Here is a 23,504-nt window from a genome sequence, read left to right on the forward strand (position 1 = left end):
TTGTTCTTCAGATAGTGGCATTTCTGATGAATAATTTTGCTTGGGTCTGCCCCTGACTCTGATAAATTCAACACATCTTTATACAGTCTAGATAAAGTTTTCACTATTAGGATTAGCAAATGTGTCTCACAGCGCCCCAAGTCAGAGCTACATACTAAAATATCTTACCCCACAATCATTTGCTCCATCTCCACACATACCAACGTAGTAGCTAAAATAAAAATATAGCAATAATTAACACATACATAATATGATTCTATTTTAACTAACCCAAATTACTAGCCAAAATACACATATCCTAAAATGCCAAAATGTTATCAGAACATGAATTAAGATAAATGAAACTTAGGAAATAAAAAAAGCAATAGTCAAATTTTAGTTATCTTTGGCTTCCAAGTAGACACAAATTACTGTATGTTTGCCATCATAGCAAATGAATGTTCCACTCACCCAGTTTTTTGCAAATCTTCAATAATAGCAGATTTTTGTTTTGGGGTCATTCTGCCAAAAATAGTTCCATTAAGAAGGATCTGCAACACAAAGTCTAAATTACTTTTTTTTTTTTTTTTTTTTTAAAAAAAAGTGAAATGAGGAATTTTGAATTATGTTTATTGACAATTTACATTTGCTCATTATATTTTGGCATTTGAATCATTATCATTTCAGCTATTACATCGTATTAGCTTAGGGTTAGTCTTGTCCAAGTATGGTTATGCATGAAAGGACTTAAAGGGGTTGTCCAGGATAAATTAAAACTTTACCCCTAAGCTAAACTCTGTCCCCCCACCTAACTTTTAATATACACCCTTTAAAAAAAATGTTTATTTACCCATATGCCTGGGGCAGTCACATGACCGCCCCAGGCACATTTTCTGATTTCCTGGCAACATTCTGTTTCAGCATTTCCGGAGATGGGAGACCACTAGCTCTCCTCCCCCCCTCCCCCTTCATACTCACCAATGCTCACTTCCTCTTCTGCTGGACATCACTCCTTTCACAAGGGAGATGGAGCCTGCGTCTGCGCAATAGAACACCAGCAGAAGCAAAAAGAAGCAGAGTTCTATTGCGCATGTGCAGCTTCTGCTGACATTCTATTACGCTAGCGCCAGTTCCGGATCCCAGGTGAAGATGGGGCAACAGCACCCCAAATTCATCTCCAGGATGAGAAGACAAGCAAGTATGATGGGGTGGGGGTTGGGGAACTGAATCAGGTACCTAGGTAGGTAGGTAGGTAGGTAGATAGGACTTGTAGTCCGTGGGCTAGCAAGGGAAACTGTGAGGGAGTAAGTGATAGGGGGAATCTAAGTGAACTGTAATGCATCATGGTAGTTGTAGGCTAAGGGCCCGTTCACACGGCGTATACACTCACTGCTTTGGAGCGTGTAAACGTTCCGTAGCAGCGGCGTCTAAAAGCAGATCGCATTGATTTCTATGGGAGCTGGCATACTCGTGCTCGCCATAGAAATGAATGGGCTGCTTTTTCCATTCATTTCTATGGGGAGCGCGCGTCTGCCGGCTCCCATAGAAAACAATGGGAAGTGCTTTAGACGCCGCTGCTACGGAACGTTTACACGCTCCAAAGCAGTGAGCGTATACGCCGTGTGAAGGGGCCCTAAGACAGCAGGAAGTTACCCATGTAAAAAATGCAGAGGACACTATGAGCTCCCAGAGAAAGCCAGAATTCACTCAAAACACTGCTAAAGGTATTTGGCTGCGCTTATTAACCCAATAGTTGATAGCTAGAGATGAGCGAACACTAAAATGTTCGAGGTTCGAAATTCGATTCGAACAGCCGCTCAATGTTCGTGTGTTCGAACGGGTTTCGAACCCCATTATAGTCTATGGGGAACAGATACTCGTTAAGGGGGAAACCCAAATCCGTGTCTGGAGGGTCACCAAGTCCACTATGACACCCCAGGAAATGATGCCAACACCTCTGGAATGACACTGGGACAGCAGGGGAAGCATGTCTGGGGGCATCTAACACACCAAAGACCCTCTATTACCCCAACATCACAGCCTAACAGCTACACACTTTCCACATTCAAAAAAACCTCTATCAAAGTGGGAAAATACCTGGAAACCTTCTTTACTCCCCAAATGGATGGACACAAACCCCAATTTAAGCTCAACAAACAGTAACAACCACCCCTTTAAATCACATTCCCCATGACAACCACAAATGGAATAGGCAATGGGAATTCCAAAAGCCCTCACCCTTAACTGTCATTTTGAGTGTGTGTGTGTGTGATGTGGTAAGACCTTCCAAAATTCACTTTTCTAGCCCTTAACATGAGCCCTTCCAAACAAAGTTACAGGACCTTAAGCTGAGCTACCAGCAGAGATTGAGGCCCTTGGCATGAGTAGAGCCTTGCACCAGCAGTGTTTTTGGCACTTAGGGTGAGTTGAGCCTTGTACCAGCGTGTGTCCCTTAACATCAGGCGGGCCCTAAGTTCTGCGCTTTGCACAAAAGTTCCACATTAACTAGGCTGAATGGTACAAAGATTAGTAGGCCCGAGAACCAGGAACAGGTCTTGCAATGGCTGTCGGATAACGCTTAAAGCACATGGTCCACCAGCCAGTCAGCCTCTACCTCCTCTTACCCAACAGTCTTGTCCTCCTTCCACCCAAAATTCCCAATCTTCCCAGAACAATAACCCCAACTGTCCCTGCTCCCCAGAGCTGTTCTCCCTTCCTTTGACTGTACCACAACCTGCCCCTCCATTTCGCGATTCCACGGACCTAACAGACGAGTATCTGTGTCCAGATGCTCAAACACTAGAGTCTCCTCCATTCCATCTCCGGTCGATTTGGTGGCGGATGACCAGCAACCCACCCTCATCGACGACAATGAGACGCAGTTGCTGTCAGGGCAGCCAGTTGACATGCGCATTGTGCAGGAGGAGGAGGCGAGACAGGAGTTGGAAGAGGAGGTGGTGGACGACGAGGACACCGACCCCACCTGGACAAGGCGGATGTCAAGCTGGGAAAGTAGTGTGGATGTTGAGGCAGGTGCAGCACCAAAAAGGGTAGCTAGAGGCAGAGACATGTCCAGAGGCAGAGGTCAGCTGCTTTGCCGAAGCCAGGCCAGACCAGGAATGTCCGAAGATGTTCCCTTTTGTACCCAGCCCAGAAAAACTCCCCCATAGAGGGCACCTTTCTTGAAGGTGTAGAGTTTTTTCAAGGAATGCGCCAAGGACAGATATAGTGTCATCTACACAATTTGCCTCTCGAAATCGAGTAGGGGCCCTGAGAAGAGCAACCTGTCCACCACTTCAATGCACCGTCATTTGGAATCCAAGCACTGGAATCAGTGGCAGGCAGCAACGGCAGGACAAACGTCGCCCACCGTTCATGCCACTGCCTCTGCTCACAGTGCTGGCGATGCACTCCAGAGGACGAGCCAGGACATCACTTCATCTGCCTCCGCCACTTTGTTGACTTCTCCCTCATCCTCCCCTGTTTCTGTCTTATCTCCTTCTCCTGCACCATCAAAGGCACCATCAGGCGCTTCTTTACAACAACCCACCATCTCTCAGACATTGGAGCGCCGGCAGAAATACACCGCTAACCACCCACCCACGCAAGCCTAGAATGCCAACATCGCTAAACTGCTGGCCCAGGAGAGGTTGGCGTTCCGGCTTGTTGAAACTCCCGCCTTCCCGGACCTGATGGCAACTGTGGCACCTCACTATGCCGTCCCTAGCCGTCACAACTTCTCCCGGTGTGGCGTCCCCGCCTTGCACCAGCACGTGTCACTCAACATCAGGTGGGCCCTTAGTTCCGCGCTTTGCTGCAAGGTCCACTTGACCACCAACACTTGGACAAGCGCCTGTGGTCAGGGATGCTGCTTATCTTTAAGGACAGGCAGGGTGAATGTGGTGGAGTCTGGTCCCGGGGTGCAAACTGAGGTACCCTATCTCCTCTCCCAGGCCAAAATTCATGGCAGGAGTAGACAAACGGCAAACGCTAAAACACTGGTGTGGGGAGACGTCAGCAGGCGGTGCTGAAGCTCATCAGCGTGGGGGACAGACAGCACAGTGCCTCCGAGGTCAGGGATGCCATCCTGGCTGAGATGGCATTTTTTTTTCCCTGCTACACCTGGGGCCTGGCATTTTTACGCCTGTGATAATGGCTGGAACCTGGTAGCGGCTCTGGAGCTTGCCAGCCTCCAACACATTCCATGTTTGGCCCACGTCTAACCTAGTGGTGCAAAGTTTTTTGAAAACATACCCAAATGTACCGAAGCTACTGTTGAAAATGCGGCGCTTGTGCGCCCACTTTTGCAAGTGCACAGGAGTCGCTGCTAGCCTAAAAACACTCTAGCAAGGCCTACATCTGATCAAACACAGGCTGTTGTCCGTCATTCACACACGCTGAAACCCTACAATACCATATCTTGAGCAGGGTGTGTGAGCTGCACAGACCTTTGATGGAGTTCCATCTACAAAACCCAAGGGTTCCTCAAAGTCAGCTCCCAAAGTTTCTGCACCATGAGTTTCCAGGGGTGGCAGAGTTATGGCTAGGGGCAGAGGCATGGATAGGGATGATGTCTAGGGGCAAAAGCAGTGTGGATGTGGAGGCAAGCTAAGCAGGAAAAACTGGGGGTACAAGCTAAGGCATGGACTGGGGTGATGTCTAGGGGCAAAAGCAGTGTGGATGTGGAGGCAAGCTAAGCAGGAAAAACTGGGGGTACAAGCTAAGGCATGGACTGGGGTGATGTCTAGGGGCAAAAGCAGTGTGGATGTGGAGGCAAGCTAAGCAGGAAAAACTGGGGGTACAAGCTAAGGCATGGACTGGGGTGATGTCTAGGGGCAAAAGCAGTGTGGATGTGGAGGCAAGCAAAGCAGGGAAAATGGTGGCTAGAGGCAAAGGGATGTCCATAGGCAGCAAGGGCAAAGATGCAAAACTCTCCCCTGTTTCAAGAATTTTCCTGACTTGTCTCCCCACAAAACATTCCTGGGAGGAGGGCTGAAACACCACCCTCCTCCTCCTCCGCTGTTAGATTGACCCCAGCTACGAGCTGAAAACGCTGCAACACTGGTGTGGGGAGACGTCAGCAGGCTGGGCTGAAGCTCATCAGATTGGGAGACGGACAGCACACTGCCTCTGAGGTCAGGGATGCCATGCTGGATGAGATGGCAATTTGTTTATCCCCGCTGCCCCTGGGGCCTGGCTTTTTTGTCTTGTTGGAGGGCTCTGGAGCTTGCCAGCCTCCAACACGTTCCATGCCTGGCCCACGTGTTCAATGTAGTGGTGCAATGATTTTTAAAAACATACCCCAAATTAGCTGAGCTAAGGGTGAAAGTGCGGCACTTGGACACCCACTTTCCCAAGTCTACAGTACCTGGAGCTAGCCGCAATACACTCCAGCAAGGCCTACATCTGCCTGAAGCACCTACTGTTGTGCGAGGTCACCACACGCTTTAACCCTAGATACCGTATGTTCAGCAGGGTGTGTGAGCAGCAGAGACCTTTGATGGAGTACCAGCTACAAAACCCAAGGGTTCCTCAGAGTCAGCTCCCTCACTTTCTGCACCATGAGTTTCCATGGGTGGCAGACTTATGGCTAGAGGCACAGGCATGGATAGGGGTGATGTGTAGGGGCAAAAGCAGTGTGGATGTGGAGGCAAGCAAAGCAGCAAAAACTGGGGGTACAAGCAGCCGGTGGCATCATCACTGACAAGCACAGCTGTCTGTCAGCTGACAGGCTGACTTTCACCAGAATGAACAGACAATAGATAGACTCATCATATACATGTCAGTTACATGACAAATTTAGTGCAATTTGCAAGTCCAAGATGGGTTGGAGATCTGCAGAGAGGAATCTCACCACCTCTTGCGGGTGCCATCATTTGGAAGGCAAGCCCTGGGCTTAGTGGGTGAGAGCAAGCGCAGGATAATCGTCGTTTGGCCTGGTGGCCACTGCCTCTCCCACTGTTGACAGGGCTGGCGCTGTAGTCCAGACCAGCAACCAGGACACCTCCACATCTGCCTCTGACACTTTGGGGAGTTCACCCTCATCCTCACCTTTTCCTGCCATTTCTCCTTTTGCCCGCGCCATCATGCGCCTCTTCCCAGCAACTCCCCATCTCCCAAGCCTTTCATTTCATGCTAAAGTACAGCGCAACCCACCCGCATGCCCAAGGCTTCAACGGCCTCATCTCAAGAAATCTGGCCCAGGAGATGTTGGAATCCCGGCTGGGGGACACTCTGCCCTTTTTGGGCAGAGTGTCTACTGCGCCACCGCACTGTGCCGTCCACACCAGCACTTTCCCCCAAACATGAGGCGGTCCCTAAATTCAGCGCTTAGCCCTAAAGTTCCACGTGACCAGTTAGGAATGGACAAGTGCATGCGGACAGGGACGCTACCTTTCAATTTTGGCACAGTGGTTGAATGTAGTTGAGGCGTGGACCGGGTCGCAAAATGTGGTGGCCTGACTTGTCTCCCCACACAACATTCCTGGGAGGAGGGCTGAAACACCACCCTCCTCCGCTGTTAAATTGACCCCAGCTACGAGCTGGAAACGCTGCAACACTGGTGTGGGGAGACGTCAGCGGGCCGTGCTGAAGCTCATCAGCTTGGGGGCCAGACAGCACACTGCCTACAAAGTGAGTCATGCCATCCTCGATGAGACGGCAATGTGGTTTTTGCCACTGCACCTGGGCCCAGGCATGTTGTCATGTGTGATAATGGCCGTAACCTGGGATCGGCTCTGTAGCTTGGCAGCCTGCAACATATTCCATGCCTGGGCCACGTTTTTAACTCATTGCTGCTAATCTTTTGAAAAAGGTACCCCAATGTTCCTGAGCTACTGGTGAAAGTGTGGCGCTTGTGCGGATAGTTTTTAAAGTCTATAGTTGCCGCTGCTAGCCTCTATGCACTCCTACAACGCCTGTACCTGCTGGAACAACGGCTGTTGTGCGACGTCTCCACACTGCTGGCACTAAACATATCATGTGTTGAGCAGAGTGTGTGAGCAGCACAGACCTTTGATGTAGTTCCAACTCCAAAACCCTCGGGTTCGTCAAAGTCAACTCCCTCAGTTGCTCAACCATGAGTGGCCATGGGTGGCAGACTTATGTGAAATCCCATCCCATCCATTGCACTGGACACGAAACATTAGCATGCGCTCAGCACAACTTCGGATATGGCAGCTGCGTTAAGCAGGGTGCAGGGTACAACACAGACCAGGCCCGAGCACCAGGAACAGGTGTTAGAAATACTGCAGCATCCGCCATTTCCTTCCAATTTTGGGGTTTTGGACCCGCCACCGACTTGTCTGGACCTAAGTGGGGATCATGAGACACAGTTGCCATCAGGGCAAGCTGTGGTCATGTGCGGTTTGCAGTAAGGGGCCAGTGCGCAATTGGAAGAGGAGTTGGTGGATGACGAGGCCACCGACCCCACATGGACAGGGGTGATGTCTAGGGGCTAAAGCAGTGTAGATGTAGAGGGAAGCTAAATCAACAAAAAACCTGGGTAGAAGCAAAGGCATAAACTGGGGTGATGTTTAGGGGCTAAAGCAGTGTAGATGTGGAGGGAAGCTAATTCAACAAAAAAAAAAACAGGGTAGAAGCAAAGGCATAAACTGGGGTGATGTTTAGGGGCTAAAGCAGTGTAGATGTGGAGGGAAGCTAATTCAACAAAAAAAACAGGGTAGAAGCAAAGGCATAAACTGGGGTGATGTTTAGGGGCTAAAGCAGTGTAGATGTGGAGGGAAGCTAATTCAACAAAAAAAACAGGGTAGAAGCAAAGGCATAAACTGGGGTGATGTTTAGGGGTGAAAGCAGTGTAGATGTGGAGGGAAGCTAATTCAACAAAAAAAACAGGGTAGAAGCAAAGGCATAAACTGGGGTGATGTTTAGGGGTGAAAGCAGTGTAGATGTGGAGGGAAGCTAAGCAGCAAAAACAGTGGGTAGAAGCAAAGGCATGCAAAACTCTACCCTGTTGGAAGACTTATTCCTAGGTCTGGAACACGTTAATGGCCCCCCTGGACAAATTACTGCCACTCAGGGGCCTAGTGTCACCAGGAGGGACAAGTATAGGCGCATGTTGTGGGAATACCTGGCCGACACCAGCTCTGTCCTCTCCGATCCCTCTGTGCTCTACAGCCTACACTTATTTTCTCATCTCTTGCCTGCTTCCTTTGGGATCTTACAAGTGGTGGTCCACTTCCAAAGATGGTAATTTCACTAGACAGTGTAACGGGAGTAGCTGAGGGGTCGCTGTCTTAACCACTTTTTGGCACAAAATTAACTTCCAAAGCCAAATATGGTGCAAGTATATGATGCAAGGACACCTACACACCTATCTCTGACACATTGGGGAGTTCACCCTCATGCGCCCTTTTGGCCTGCACCATCATGCGCCTCTTCCCAGCCACTCCACATTTCCCAAGCTTTTCATTGCAGGCAGAAGTACAACACAACCCACCCCCATGCCCAAGCCTTTAACAGCCTCATCGATAAACTGCTGGCCCTGGAGATGTTGGTGTTTGTTTATGCTTCTGGAGACCCAGGCCTTCCGTCAGCAGATGGCAGCTGGGGCACCTCCCTATGCTGGGCCTAGCCGTTACTACTTCTCTTGGTGTGCTGTCCCTGCCTTGCGCCTGCATGTGTCCCATAACATCAGTCGGGCCCAGAGCTCTGCGCTTTGCTGCAAGGTCCACTTGACCACCGACACATGGACAAGCGCCTGTGGTCAGGGATGCTGCAGTGCTTATCTTTAATGACAGGCAGGGTGAATGTGGTGGAGTCTGGTCCCCGGGTGCAAACTGGGGTGGCCTATCTCCTCTCCCAGGCCAAAATTCATGGCAGGAGTAGACTGAAACCCTACGATGCTGCAACCTCCACCCCAGCTACTAGCGGCAAACACTGTAACACTGGCGTGGGGAGATGTCAGCAGGCCGTGCTGAAACTGATCAGCTTGGGGGACAGACAGCACAGTGCCTCCGAGGTCAGGGATGCCATCCTGGCTGAGATGGCATTTTTTTTTCCCTGCTACACCTGGGGCCTGGCATTTTTGCGCCTGTGATAATGGCTGGAACCTGGTAGCAGATCTGGAGCTTGCCAGACTCAAACACGGTCCACGCTTGGCCCACGTTTTCCAACTTGTTGGTGCCATGTTTCTTTGAAACCTACACCATTGTGCCTGATATACAGGTCAAAGTGGGGCCATTTTCGTAAGTGAGAACTAGCCTCTGCTAGGCAGAAAACATTCAGAGCACACTCCTCTCATCTTCGCACCGTTGGCTGGCGGAGGAAGACGAGGGGGTTGGAGTGGCATCTGATGTCCCTGTCCCACACGAGGCTAGAGGGTGCACTTCAGTGCATCCCATTGCTTCACCACAAATGGTGTGAAGGGGAGTGGAAAATGGAGGAAATGGAGAGTGACCCTTACAGTTGGGGCCAGCAAAGGCATGCCAAGTAACACACTGGCACACATGGCTGACTTCATCTTGGGTTGCTTTTCAACACATATTTCACATCATGAAGAACAAATAATACTGGATTTTTACAAGCCTCGAGCCCCGGTCTAGGTCTAATGTCTGTTCCTTTCTTATATTAGGGGAGAGGGGAAAAAAATTACTTCAGTGATACGTTTAGCGTACATAGACTGACTATTAATGTGTATCCCACTTAGTGTTGTTAGGGTTACACACCGTCACAACCTGGCTAAAGCTTCTATAGCTGTTAATAAAGTCAACATAACTTTACGGTATCCAAAAAGACAGCTGGTACCGACAGAGAGCAAGACAAATGTCAACCAAAGCTGTGAGCTCTGAACACCCACAGTGACTTTGGCGTCATCATCATTATAAGGGAGCGGGTGGTAATAAATAACTTGGCAGTGCCTAAAACCCAAAAAGCTTATACAACTATATTTACATTAAGATACACAAATGACAATTTTCAGTAGCATGTCATGAGACAAGCTGATAAGCTCTTCCTTTGTGCAGCGCTATTTGAAAGTTAAACGCTGCCTTTATTTTAATTCTGGAGAAGGTGCAGACATTAGATTTAGAACATGTTGTCTTCATTGTCCAAATCCTCTATATAGGTAAGGTAACGTGTTTTTCGGGCCGAGCTGTCTGGGAACGAGCTGGTGCAGCACTGACAACCTGGGTGAATATGGCAAGAGCCTGAGATGTAGGGTGAATGAATCCCCAAATTATTTGTGGAATTCCCAGTGAGACAATGGCACTATATACCAGTAGCAAAAATTGTGGGTGCACGTAACCCCCATATATTCTTTGAATTCCCAGTGAGACAATGGCACTATATACCAGTAGCAAAAATTGTGGGTGCACGTAACCCCAATATATTCTTTGAATTCCCAGTCAGAAACTGGCACTATATACCAGTAGCAAAAATTGTGGGTGCACATAACCCCCATATATTCTTTGAATTCCCAGTGAGACAATGGCACTATATACCAGTAGCAAAAATTGTGGGTGCACGTAACCCCAATATATTCTTTGAATTCCCAGTCAGACAATGGCACTATATACCAGTAGCAAAAATTGTGGGTCCACGTAACCCCAATATATTCTTTGAATTACCAGTCAGAAACTGGAACTATATAGCAGTAGCAAAAATTGTGGGTGCACGTAACCCCAATATATTCTTTGAATTCCCAGTGAGACAATGGCACTATATACCAGTAGCAAAAATTGTGGGTGCACGTAACCCCAATATATTCTTTGAATTCCCAGTGAGACAATGGCACTATATACCAGTAGCAAAAATTGTGGGTGCACGTAACCCCAATATATTCTTTGAATTCCCAGTGAGACAATGGCACTATATACCAGTAGCAAAAATTGTGGGTGGACGTAACCCCCATATATTCTTTGAATTCCCAGTCAGAAACTGGCACTATATACTAGTAGCAAAAATTGTGGGTGCACATAACCCCAATATATTCTTTGAATTCCCAGTGAGACAATGGCACTATATACCAGTAGCAAAAATTGTGGGTGCACGTAACCCCAATATATTCTTTGAATTCCCAGTGAGACAATGGCACTGTATAGCAGTAGCAAAAATTGTGGGTGCACGTAACCCCCATATATTCTTTGAATTCCCAGTGAGACAATGGCACTGTATAGCAGTAGCAAAAATTGTGGGTGCACGTAACCCCCATATATTCTTTGAATTCCCAGTGAGACAATGGCACTATATACCAGTAGCAAAAATTGTGGGTGCACGTAACCCCAATATATTCTTTGAATTCCCAGTGACACAATGGCACTATATACCAGTAGCAAAAATTGTGGGTGCACGTAACCCCAATATATTCTTTGAATTCCCAGTCAGACAATGGCACTATATACCAGTAGCAAAAATTGTGGGTGCACATAACCCCAATATATTCTTTGAATTACCAGTCAGAAACTGGAACTATATAGCAGTAGCAAAAATTGTGGGTGCACGTAACCCCAATATATTCTTTGAATTCCCAGTCAGAAACTGGAACTATATAGCAGTAGCAAAAATTGTGGGTGCACGTAACCCCAATATATTCTTTGAATTCCCAGTGAGACAATGGCACTATATACCAGTAGCAAAAATTGTGGGTGCACGTAACCCCCAATATATTCTTGGCGTCATCATCATTATAAGGGAGCGGGTGGTAATAAATAACTTGGCAGTGCCTAAAACCCAAAAAGCTTATAAAACTATATTTACATTAAGATACACAAATGACACTTTTCAGTAGCATGTCATGAGACAAGCTGATAAGCTCTTCCTTTGTGCAGTGCTATTTGAAAGTTAAACGCTGCCTTTATTTTAATTCTGGAGAAGGTGCAGACATTAGATTTAGAACATGTTGTCTTCATTGTCCAAATCCTCTATATAGGTAAGGTAACGTGTTTTTCGGGCCGAGCTGTCTGGGAACGAGCTGGTGCAGCACTGACAACCTGGGTGAATATGGCAAGAGCCTGAGATGTAGGGTGAATGAATCCCCAAATTATTTGTGGAATTCCCAGTGAGACAATGGCACTATATACCAGTAGCAAAAATTGTGGGTGCACGTAACCACCATATATTCTTTGAATTCCCAGTGAGACAATGGCACTATATACCAGTAGCAAAAATTGTGGGTGCACGTAACCCCAATATATTCTTTGAATTCCCAGTCAGAAACTGGCACTATATACCAGTAGCAAAAATTGTGGGTGCACATAACCCCCATATATTCTTTGAATTCCCAGTGAGACAATGGCACTATATACCAGTAGCAAAAATTGTGGGTGCACGTAACCCCAATATATTCTTTGAATTCCCAGTCAGACAATGGCACTATATACCAGTAGCAAAAATTGTGGGTCCACGTAACCCCAATATATTCTTTGAATTACCAGTCAGAAACTGGAACTATATAGCAGTAGCAAAAATTGTGGGTGCACGTAACCCCAATATATTCTTTGAATTCCCAGTGAGACAATGGCACTATATACCAGTAGCAAAAATTGTGGGTGCACGTAACCCCAATATATTCTTTGAATTCCCAGTGAGACAATGGCACTATATACCAGTAGCAAAAATTGTGGGTGCACGTAACCCCAATATATTCTTTGAATTCCCAGTGAGACAATGGCACTATATACCAGTAGCAAAAATTGTGGGTGCACGTAACCCCCATATATTCTTTGAATTCCCAGTCAGAAACTGGCACTATATACCAGTAGCAAAAATTGTGGGTGCACATAACCCCAATATATTCTTTGAATTCCCAGTGAGACAATGGCACTATATACCAGTAGCAAAAATTGTGGGTGCACGTAACCCCAATATATTCTTTGAATTCCCAGTGAGACAATGGCACTGTATAGCAGTAGCAAAAATTGTGGGTGCACGTAACCCCCATATATTCTTTGAATTCCCAGTGAGACAATGGCACTGTATAGCAGTAGCAAAAATTGTGGGTGCACGTAACCCCCATATATTCTTTGAATTCCCAGTGAGACAAAGGCACTATATACCAGTAGAAAAAATTGTGGGTGCTTGTAACCCCAATATATTCTTTGAATTCCAAGTGAGACAATGGCACTATATACCAGTAGCAAAAATTGTGGGTGCACGTAACCCCAATATATTCTTTGAATTCCCAGTCAGACAATGGCACTATATACCAGTATCAAAAATTGTGGGTGCACATAACCCCAATATATTCTTTGAATTACCAGTCAGAAACTGGAACTATATAGCAGTAGCAAAAATTGTGGGTGCACGTAACCCCAATATATTCTTTGAATTCCCAGTCAGAAACTGGAACTATATAGCAGTAGCAAAAATTGTGGGTGCACGTAACCCCAATATATTCTTTGAATTCCCAGTGAGACAATGGCACTATATACCAGTAGCAAAAATTGTGGGTGGACGTAACCCCCATATATTCTTTGAATTCCCAGTCAGAAACTGGCACTATATACTAGTAGCAAAAATTGTGGGTGCACATAACCCCAATATATTCTTTGAATTCCCAGTGAGACAATGGCACTATATACCAGTAGCAAAAATTGTGGGTGCACGTAACCCCAATATATTCTTTGAATTCCCAGTGAGACAATGGCACTGTATAGCAGTAGCAAAAATTGTGGGTGCACGTAACCCCCATATATTCTTTGAATTCCCAGTGAGACAATGGCACTGTATAGCAGTAGCAAAAATTGTGGGTGCACGTAACCCCCATATATTCTTTGAATTCCCAGTGAGACAATGGCACTATATACCAGTAGCAAAAATTGTGGGTGCACGTAACCCCAATATATTCTTTGAATTCCCAGTGACACAATGGCACTATATACCAGTAGCAAAAATTGTGGGTGCACGTAACCCCAATATATTCTTTGAATTCCCAGTCAGACAATGGCACTATATACCAGTAGCAAAAATTGTGGGTGCACATAACCCCAATATATTCTTTGAATTACCAGTCAGAAACTGGAACTATATAGCAGTAGCAAAAATTGTGGGTGCACGTAACCTCAATATATTCTTTGAATTCCCAGTCAGAAACTGGAACTATATAGCAGTAGCAAAAATTGTGGGTGCACGTAACCCCAATATATTCTTTGAATTCCCAGTGAGACAATGGCACTATATACCAGTAGCAAAAATTGTGGGTGCACGTAACCCCCAATATATTCTTGGCGTCATCATCATTATAAGGGAGCGGGTGGTAATAAATAACTTGGCAGTGCCTAAAACCCAAAAAGCTTATACAACTATATTTACATTAAGATACACAAATGACACTTTTCAGTAGCATGTCATGAGACAAGCTGATAAGCTCTTCCTTTGTGCAGTGCTATTTGAAAGTTAAACGCTGCCTTTATTTTAATTCTGGAGAAGGTGCAGACATTAGATTTAGAACATGTTGTCTTCATTGTCCAAATCCTCTATATAGGTAAGGTAACGTGTTTTTCGGGCCGAGCTGTCTGGGAACGAGCTGGTGCAGCACTGACAACCTGGGTGAATATGGCAAGAGCCTGAGATGTAGGGTGAATGAATCCCCAAATTATTTGTGGAATTCCCAGTGAGACAATGGCACTATATACCAGTAGCAAAAATTGTGGGTGCACGTAACCACCATATATTCTTTGAATTCCCAGTGAGACAATGGCACTATATACCAGTAGCAAAAATTGTGGGTGCACGTAACCCCAATATATTCTTTGAATTCCCAGTCAGAAACTGGCACTATATACCAGTAGCAAAAATTGTGGGTGCACATAACCCCCATATATTCTTTGAATTCCCAGTGAGACAATGGCACTATATACCAGTAGCAAAAATTGTGGGTGCACGTAACCCCAATATATTCTTTGAATTCCCAGTCAGACAATGGCACTATATACCAGTAGCAAAAATTGTGGGTCCACGTAACCCCAATATATTCTTTGAATTACCAGTCAGAAACTGGAACTATATAGCAGTAGCAAAAATTGTGGGTGCACGTAACCCCAATATATTCTTTGAATTCCCAGTGAGACAATGGCACTATATACCAGTAGCAAAAATTGTGGGTGCACGTAACCCCAATATATTCTTTGAATTCCCAGTGAGACAATGGCACTATATACCAGTAGCAAAAATTGTGGGTGCACGTAACCCCAATATATTCTTTGAATTCCCAGTGAGACAATGGCACTATATACCAGTAGCAAAAATTGTGGGTGCACGTAACCCCCATATATTCTTTGAATTCCCAGTCAGAAACTGGCACTATATACCAGTAGCAAAAATTGTGGGTGCACATAACCCCAATATATTCTTTGAATTCCCAGTGAGACAATGGCACTATATACCAGTAGCAAAAATTGTGGGTGCACGTAACCCCAATATATTCTTTGAATTCCCAGTGAGACAATGGCACTGTATAGCAGTAGCAAAAATTGTGGGTGCACGTAACCCCCATATATTCTTTGAATTCCCAGTGAGACAATGGCACTGTATAGCAGTAGCAAAAATTGTGGGTGCACGTAACCCCCATATATTCTTTGAATTCCCAGTGAGACAAAGGCACTATATACCAGTAGAAAAAATTGTGGGTGCTTGTAACCCCAATATATTCTTTGAATTCCAAGTGAGACAATGGCACTATATACCAGTAGCAAAAATTGTGGGTGCACGTAACCCCAATATATTCTTTGAATTCCCAGTCAGACAATGGCACTATATACCAGTAGCAAAAATTGTGGGTGCACATAACCCCAATATATTCTTTGAATTACCAGTCAGAAACTGGAACTATATAGCAGTAGCAAAAATTGTGGGTGCACGTAACCCCAATATATTCTTTGAATTCCCAGTCAGAAACTGGAACTATATAGCAGTAGCAAAAATTGTGGGTGCACGTAACCCCAATATATTCTTTGAATTCCCAGTGAGACAATGGCACTATATACCAGTAGCAAAAATTGTGGGTGCACGTAACCCCAATATATTCTTTGAATTCCCAGTGAGACAATGGCACCATATACCAGTAGCAAAAATTGTGGGTGCACATAACCCCAATATATTCTTTGAATTCCCAGTCAGACAATGGCACTATATACCAGTAGCAAAAATTGTGGGTGCACGTAACCCCCATATATTCTTTGAATTCCCAGTCAGAAACTGGCACTATATACCAGTAGCAAAAATTGTGGGTGCACATAACCCCAATATATTCTTTGAATTCCCAGTGAGACAATGGCACTATATACCAGTAGCAAAAATTGTGGGTGCACGTAACCCCAATATATTCTTTGAATTCCCAGTCAGAAACTGGCACTATATACCAGTAGCAAAAATTGTGGGTGCACATAACTCCCATATACTCTTTGAATTCCCAGTGAGACAATGGCACTGTATAGCAGTAGCAAAAATTGTGGGTGCACGTAACCCCCATATATTCTTTGAATTCCCAGTCAGACAATGGCACTATATACCAGTAGCAAAAATTGTGGGTGCACGTAACCTCCATATATTCTTTGAATTCCCAGTCAGAAACTGGCACTATATACCAGTAGCAAAAATTGTGGGTGCACATAACCCCAATATATTCTTTGAATTCCCAATGAGACAATGGCACTATATACCAGTAGCAAAAATTGTGGGTGCACGTAACCCCAATATATTCTTTGAATTCCCAGTCAGAAACTGGCACTATATACCAGTAGCAAAAATTGTGGGTGCACATAACCCCCATATATTCTTTGAATTCCCAGTGAGACAATGGCACTATATACCAGTAGCAAAAATTGTGGGTGCACGTAACTCCAATATATTCTTTGAATTACCAGTCAGAAACTAGAACTATATAGCAGTAGCAAAAATTGTGGGTGCACGTAACCCCAATATATTCTTTGAATTCCCAGTGAGACAATGGCACTATATACCAGTAGCAAAAATTGTGGGTGCATGTAACCCCAATATATTCTTTGAATTCCCAGTGAGACAATGGCACTATATACCAGTAGCAAAAATTGTGGGTGTATATAGCCCCAATTCTATTGCTAGGGGACTTGCAGGGTATTTCTGAGGTGAAGGTGGGGGGGCACACCGTTGGAACGGGGATTTGGGGTGTATATATGGGGTATACGGGAATACACTGTCAGTGTGTTCCATTCAGGATCCTGGGAAAGCTGGGTTGCGGCGATTGAGCCCGTCAGTGCCACGTTACACTGACAAGCTTCTCCCTGGAATTGAAGTGATATGTAACCCCAATATATTCTTTGAATTCCCAGTGAGACAATGGCACTATATGGCAGTAGCAAAAATAGTGGGTGTATATAGCCCCAATTCTATTGCTAGGGGACTTGCAGGGTATTTCTGGGGTGAAGGTGGGGGGGCACACCGTTGGAACGGGTATCGGGGGTATATATCGGGTATACGGGAATACACTGTCAGTGTATTCCATTCAGGATCCGCGGAAAGCTGGGTTGCGGCGATTGAGCCCGTCAGTGCCACGTTACATTGACAAGCTTCTCCCTGGAATTTAGCTCTTATAAGAGCTGTTGTGGTTGTCTTCTCCTTCCTATCCTAGCCTGTCCCTGCCTACCCAGAATCTAACCCCTAGCTAGCTGGACGGAAACCTCCGTCCTCGGTGAATTGCAAGCTCAGAATGACGCGAACCTGGGCGTCGCTGTTCTTTTAAATTAGAGGTCACATGTTTTCGGCAGCCAATGGGTTTTGCCTACTTTTTTCAACGTCACCGGTGTCGTAGTTCCTGTCCCACCTACCCTGCGCTGTTATTGGAGCAAAAAAGGCGCCAGGGAAGGTGGGAGGGGAATCGAGTAATGGCGCACTTTACCACGCGGTGTTCGATTCGATTCGAACATGCCGAACAGCCTAATATCCGATCGAACATGAGTTCGATAGAACACTGTTCGCTCATCTCTATTGATAGCACTAACACTAACAGACCTTTTTTAAAAATGTTTTTTTTTTGCCTGGAAAACCCCTTTAATCTAGAACTTTATTGGTACAAACCCTGCCAACCAGCCAAAAGGTATTAGTTATATGGGACTTGAGTCTGTGCCATGTTAGTGAGAAACTCTGTCTCCTTGAGAAATATTGTATCTAACATTGTTTTCATCATTCTGAGCATACCCTAAGGCTATTTTATACGAACACTGAGAAAATGGCAATGAAAAGCAGAAACTGTTTTGTATCTGTATGCCATCCTCATCCACTCATTTGTATGCTGGATCCTTGAAAACAGATAAAAATAAGAAATGTTCTGTTTTTCAACATGAGACTGAGACAAGCTAAATGTTTAAAATCCACTAGACAATCTCTGAAAGTCCTCCCCACTTACACTCAGATATGAGGTGCGTGTTGTGAGGAGTGTGCATGTACTTTGTGTGCATCCATGTATGTGGAGAACATGCATTTGTCATCTTAAAGAAGATCTCGCAGCTGTGTGATGATTTGTCATGTGACCAGTAATCAGACTTTCCAATTGATACATTGTCTTATGTGTGAACAGGACGTCAGTTAATCTGTTCCTTCCTGTGAAAGCTTCAATGTGAATTTCATAGGAAGCAATAGAGAAACTTGCATCCTGTCCACACATGAGACGTGTCTGATTGCTGGTCACATGACACCGCTGGCAGTTCTTCCGTAAAGTGTACCTCTAATTATAAAACAACTGTTCATAAGTCAATAGTACAAGTGAATATGAGAAATGTTGTATTATATCTTATGCAAAAAATGCTTTGTTCTTCATTTATCAGGCTGAATTATTCCAAACACAGAAGTCTATGGAGGGGGGGGGGGGGGGGGCTGCAGGAAAAGACACATACAATGCAGTTACTAAACTCTGCTACAACTTAGTCCACAAATATATCTCTTTTGATTCTACTATATCTAGTAAGATAATGCTCTAATACTGTAAAGAATAAGGCAATATATCAATTACTAGCCAGCAGTGACCAGCGGCTCATTCACATCTGCACCCGGTCTCCGTCTGTCGGTTTTCTGTCTTCTGCATGCAGAAGATGGAAACCCGACAGACAGTGTCTGGCTGTGAGCGCCGGTGAGCGTTTTGTGCTCTCCGCGGTGAAACTGTTTTTATTTTAAACCAGACAAAAAGTCCTGCATGTCCAACTTTGTGTCCAGTTAAAAAAATCGGTTTTGCTGCAGGGAGCATAAAACGCTCACAGGTGCTCACTGCTGGTCACTTTTCAAACCCATTCAAGTGAATGGTATTGAAAAATTACTGCAGGTTTCCGTCTCCTGCCCAGTTTCGGGCAGGAAACGGAAACCTGCATAACAGAGGCCGGGACACAGGTGTGAACCCCGCATTATATGGCCATGTCACTGTTTACTCTGGCAGATATGGCTTTAGGTTTGAAACATACAGATTGTAGCACTGTTTAACTCGACTTTCTATAACATGATGTCCTATCTCAGAGAACAGCAAAAGTCTTTGAAAACCCACTGAAATGTTGTTAATGCATTACAAGTAATGTTAATCTATGCTATGTCTGTACATGCACAGAGCAGAACAGAAAATAGCTATGCATTCTCAAAGGGGTTGTGCAGGACTCAAATATGGCTGATTTCTTATTCTCAGAAAGGGACATCATGTCCATTAGTCACATTGGTCACATGGCAATGCTATATCTCCATTGAATTATAATGTATGGGATTGAGCTGCAGCATGGCCATGTGACCAACGGACATGATGTCACATCCTGAGAAAAAAAAAAGTAGTGTTTGAAGTCCTGTACGACCCTTTAATTTAATTTCGGCTAAATATTTGTCTTATCAGCTATGAGTGTTGATGTGATAAGTTTGCATTTAATTGCTCTGTCAAATTCTAATTTAATTCCAAATCAATTACATTAAAAATGCATTAAATATCAAAGAAAATGAATACTTACATCTGGTATCATGTCAGGAAAGAGTTTCTTTATAACATCATATGATTTTCCGCTCATTGCATAATGATATTTTCCTGCACTTGCATTAAATCCCCAAGTAATATCAGAGGACGTGTTTATGATATTCTTCATGGTCTTCTGAAAAGCAGGCATTCATTTATGAATTCAGACCATGACTGTACAGTTGCAATTTAGTTACATATAGATAAATAGGATAGAGATGAGAGTAGTGCAGTCAGATCATGCTTTCTGGAGAGATTAATATGCCTATAATACAGTAAGTTCAGTCATATAGGAATACAGGCTAACAAACAAGCCCCAGGCATTTCACCAGGCATCAAAGGTGCTGGATCATCAGTAAACTATACTACTCTCAGACTGAGAGGTTGTTTTTTTGTCCCCTGATGATCCAGCATCTTTGATGCCTGGTGAAACGTGTAGGGCTTGTTTGTTATTTTAACTATTAAGTGTGAGGGCAAGTTTATCTATATATCTAGATATCAGTATGATGTGCCATCTAGGAGACTGTGAGGCACGATTGACGTCCCTACAAGGGCGTACTCCACAAGGGTGGAAACCTGTGTTTTCTGCATTGTAGTCCTTATTATAAAATGACATGCAGCACAACTAACTGCATGTCAAAGAATTTTCTTTGGACTGACAGAAGTCACTTTTGGGTGAATTCAGAGCGTTGGACTCAATAAGGACCTTTTATCTAGTCTAGGTGTAGCCCTCGTTTAATGAAAGAAAAACCCACAATAGTCCCAGAAATAACTTGAATCTGACAAAAGTAATAATAAATAAAAATTCTATGAAAATGAACAAAGAGACATTGCTTTTCAACCATGCTTCAATAGAATAAAAATAAATAAATAAATAAAAGTCATGAAACAGGCCTGGACAGAACTGATGGTTCCCTTAACATAATATTTTGTTGCACAACCTTCTGAGGCAATCACTGCAATCACACGATTCCTGTAACTGTCAATGAGACTTCTGCACCTCTCAGCAGGTATTTTGTCCCACTCCTCATGAGCAAACTGCTCCAGTTGTCTCGGGTTTGAAGGGGGCCTTTTCCAGACAACATGTTTCAGCTTTTTCCAAATATAAGCTCATAGAAGGCCACTTCAGAATAGTCCAATGTTTTCCTCTTAGCTATTCTTGGGTGTTTTTAGCTGTGTGTTTTGGGTCATTATCCTGTTGCAAGACCCATGACCTGCGACTGATATCAAACTTTCTGACACTGGGCAGCACTTTTATCTCTAGAATCCCTTGATAGTCTTGAGATTTCATTGTACCCTGCACAGATTGAAGACACCCTGTGCCAGATGCAGCAAAGCAGCCCCAGAACATAACAGAGCCTCCTTCATGTTTCACAGTAAGGGCAGAGTTGTTTTCAAGATATGTTTCATTTTTGTATCTGTGAACATAGCGCTGATGTGCCTTGCCAAAAAGTTTTATTTTTGTCTCATCTGTCCATAAGACATTCTCCCAGAAGCTTTGTGGCTTGTCAACATGTAGTTTGACAAATTCCAGTTTGTCAGATTCAAGTTATTTCTGTGACCATTGTGGATTTTTCTTTCATTAAATGAGGGGTACCAACAATTTTGTCTACGTGTGTATTTGAGCCACGCTCTCCGGACGATGCCTAGACTCAGCCTAATTCTCTGACAGCATCATCTTAAACACTGTGCAAACTACATTCTCTTGGTTTAGCTCAACACATGTCCTGAACTCACATAGCGCACATATATCTGATACCTGATTTAGGTGATCTAATACGCTCTGAGCTATGTATTTTTGGAGCTATACTTTTTCATAAGTTAATGCAGCTAGGCATATGTAAAATGGATCAATTACATATGTAACTGTAAATAATTGTTATTGAGATATACCGTATTTTTCGGACTATAAGACGCACCTAGGTTTTAGAGGAGGAAAATAGGGAAAAAAAATTTTGAAGCAAAAAATGGTAAAATATTTAATATATGGGAGTTGTAGTTTTGCAACAGCTGCAAGGCCACATTGACAGGTGACCCTGCAGCTGTACGGGGACGCATAGAGTGTTTTTTTTTGCGGGGCCAGATGTACTTTTTAGTTATACCATTTTGGGGAATATCTATTGCGTAGATCACCTTGTATTGAAAAAAAACCCGGTGGTTTATGATATATGATTTTCTACTTTTACATATATATATTCTAGGGACAGGAGGTGATTTAGAACTTTTATTTATTTTATATTTTTATTATATATTTTTAAAGCTTTTTTTTTTTTTTTTTACTATTTTATTCCCCCACGGGGGCTTGAACCTGCGGTCAATTGATTGCAAGTCCCATAGACGGCAATACAACTGTATTGCTCGTCTATGGGACATTCTGTCTATTAGTATTACGGCTGGTCATAGAGACCAGCCGCAATACTAATATAGCAGTGACAGGCCTGGGAGCCTCATTAGGCTCCCGGATGTCACCCGAACAGGTTGGCTCCTGCGATATCGCCGCGCAGGAGCCGGCCTGCAACTTTACAGGTACGGGGCCGGTGGGGACCGGCCCCGGGGGAGAAGGGGCCACCGATACTGACCCGGCATCCGCTGTACTAGAGAGGCGGATGCCGGCACGGGATAGACGCCGGGGCCTGAGACATCGCTGCGCTCCTCTGCCCTGCATGAAGCCAGCGGCGGGGGGACGGAGGAGTGGAATAGCATCGCCCCTGCCGCTGCTGGCTTCATGCAGGGCAGGGGAGCGCAGCGATGTCTCAGGCCCCGGCACCTGTAATGGCGTCTATCCCTTGCCGGCATTCGCCTCTCTATTACGGCGGGTGCCAGGTGCTACATTCAGACTATAAGACGCACCCTTCTTTTCCCCCCAAATTTTGCGTCTTATAGTCTGAAAAATACGGTATGTAGTGGTATTTAGTGTCTTGGTTTTCCTATATGATTTTATCTTATGTAAAATAAAAGTGAAGTTTTATATTACTTTTGTAGTATCTTACCACTCTATCCTATTTCCTTATACTTTAATATTGATTAGATAGAGATTTGAGCAGGCCCTGACCTCCTATACTCTTGTCTAATTGGTCTCTGCATTATACTTTGGCTCTGTATGTAATTAGTATTTTAGCCTTCTGTCTGTCTAGTATTCTGGTCCTATGATGATGCAGAGAACTGGATAGCAAACTCTAGTGTGAACCTAACATAAGCAATAGGAATCAGATGAGATGCTGAGGCCTTGAAAAAGCATGAACATATATGAAAAAGTTGTAGGCTGAATTTTTATCTTCAAAATGTGTGCACTTATTCATGTTAAAGAACAATTGATGTCTATTTGGTGAGTGCCATTATAATTCATACTTTCTGTGGATATATAATGGATATATGTGGATTATAACTGAAGTTTTGGGGAATTGCTTAACTGGCAATTCTCTAGTTACTGCTGACACCTGGAAGAAAGGGAATGACAGAGGCAGTGGGCTCGACCCAGCCCCAATCCCTACCTACTTCCCTCAACTACCCTAGGCAGTAGATCAAAACTGGGCAATAGTCCATTTCTGTAATACAAGTGCATACACAAAACTCAAGACAAGACAAACCAACAGACACGAGTAATCAAGAGAGCCAG

General features: G+C 44.5%; 2 protein-coding genes across 3 annotated transcripts in view; one reads left to right on the plus strand and one right to left on the minus strand.

Annotated features, from left to right (window-relative positions):
- LOC142197886 (phospholipase A and acyltransferase 1-like) overlaps window positions 1–23,504 on the plus strand; it is a 188,118-nt gene that overhangs the window by 106,484 nt on the left and 58,130 nt on the right. The gene's annotated exons all lie outside the window — the stretch shown is intronic.
- The window catches only part of LOC142197883 (putative cation-transporting ATPase 13A4), a 96,370-nt gene that overhangs the window by 18,748 nt on the left and 54,118 nt on the right, over window positions 1–23,504 (minus strand). Inside the window, exons 20-22 of one of the 2 annotated variants that reach the window (XM_075268551.1) lie at window positions 19,887–20,021; window positions 451–530; window positions 169–211 (exon numbers count right to left, since the gene is read on the minus strand). In XM_075268551.1, the coding sequence (XP_075124652.1) occupies window positions 169–211; window positions 451–530; window positions 19,887–20,021 (258 nt within the window). Of the gene's footprint in view, window positions 1–168; window positions 212–450; window positions 531–19,886; window positions 20,025–23,504 lie in introns of both variants that reach the window. The other variant, XM_075268550.1, reaches the window with a different exon arrangement.

This window comes from Leptodactylus fuscus, chromosome 3 (assembly GCF_031893055.1).
Source record: "Leptodactylus fuscus isolate aLepFus1 chromosome 3, aLepFus1.hap2, whole genome shotgun sequence".
Taxonomy (NCBI): Eukaryota; Metazoa; Chordata; class Amphibia; order Anura; family Leptodactylidae; genus Leptodactylus; species Leptodactylus fuscus.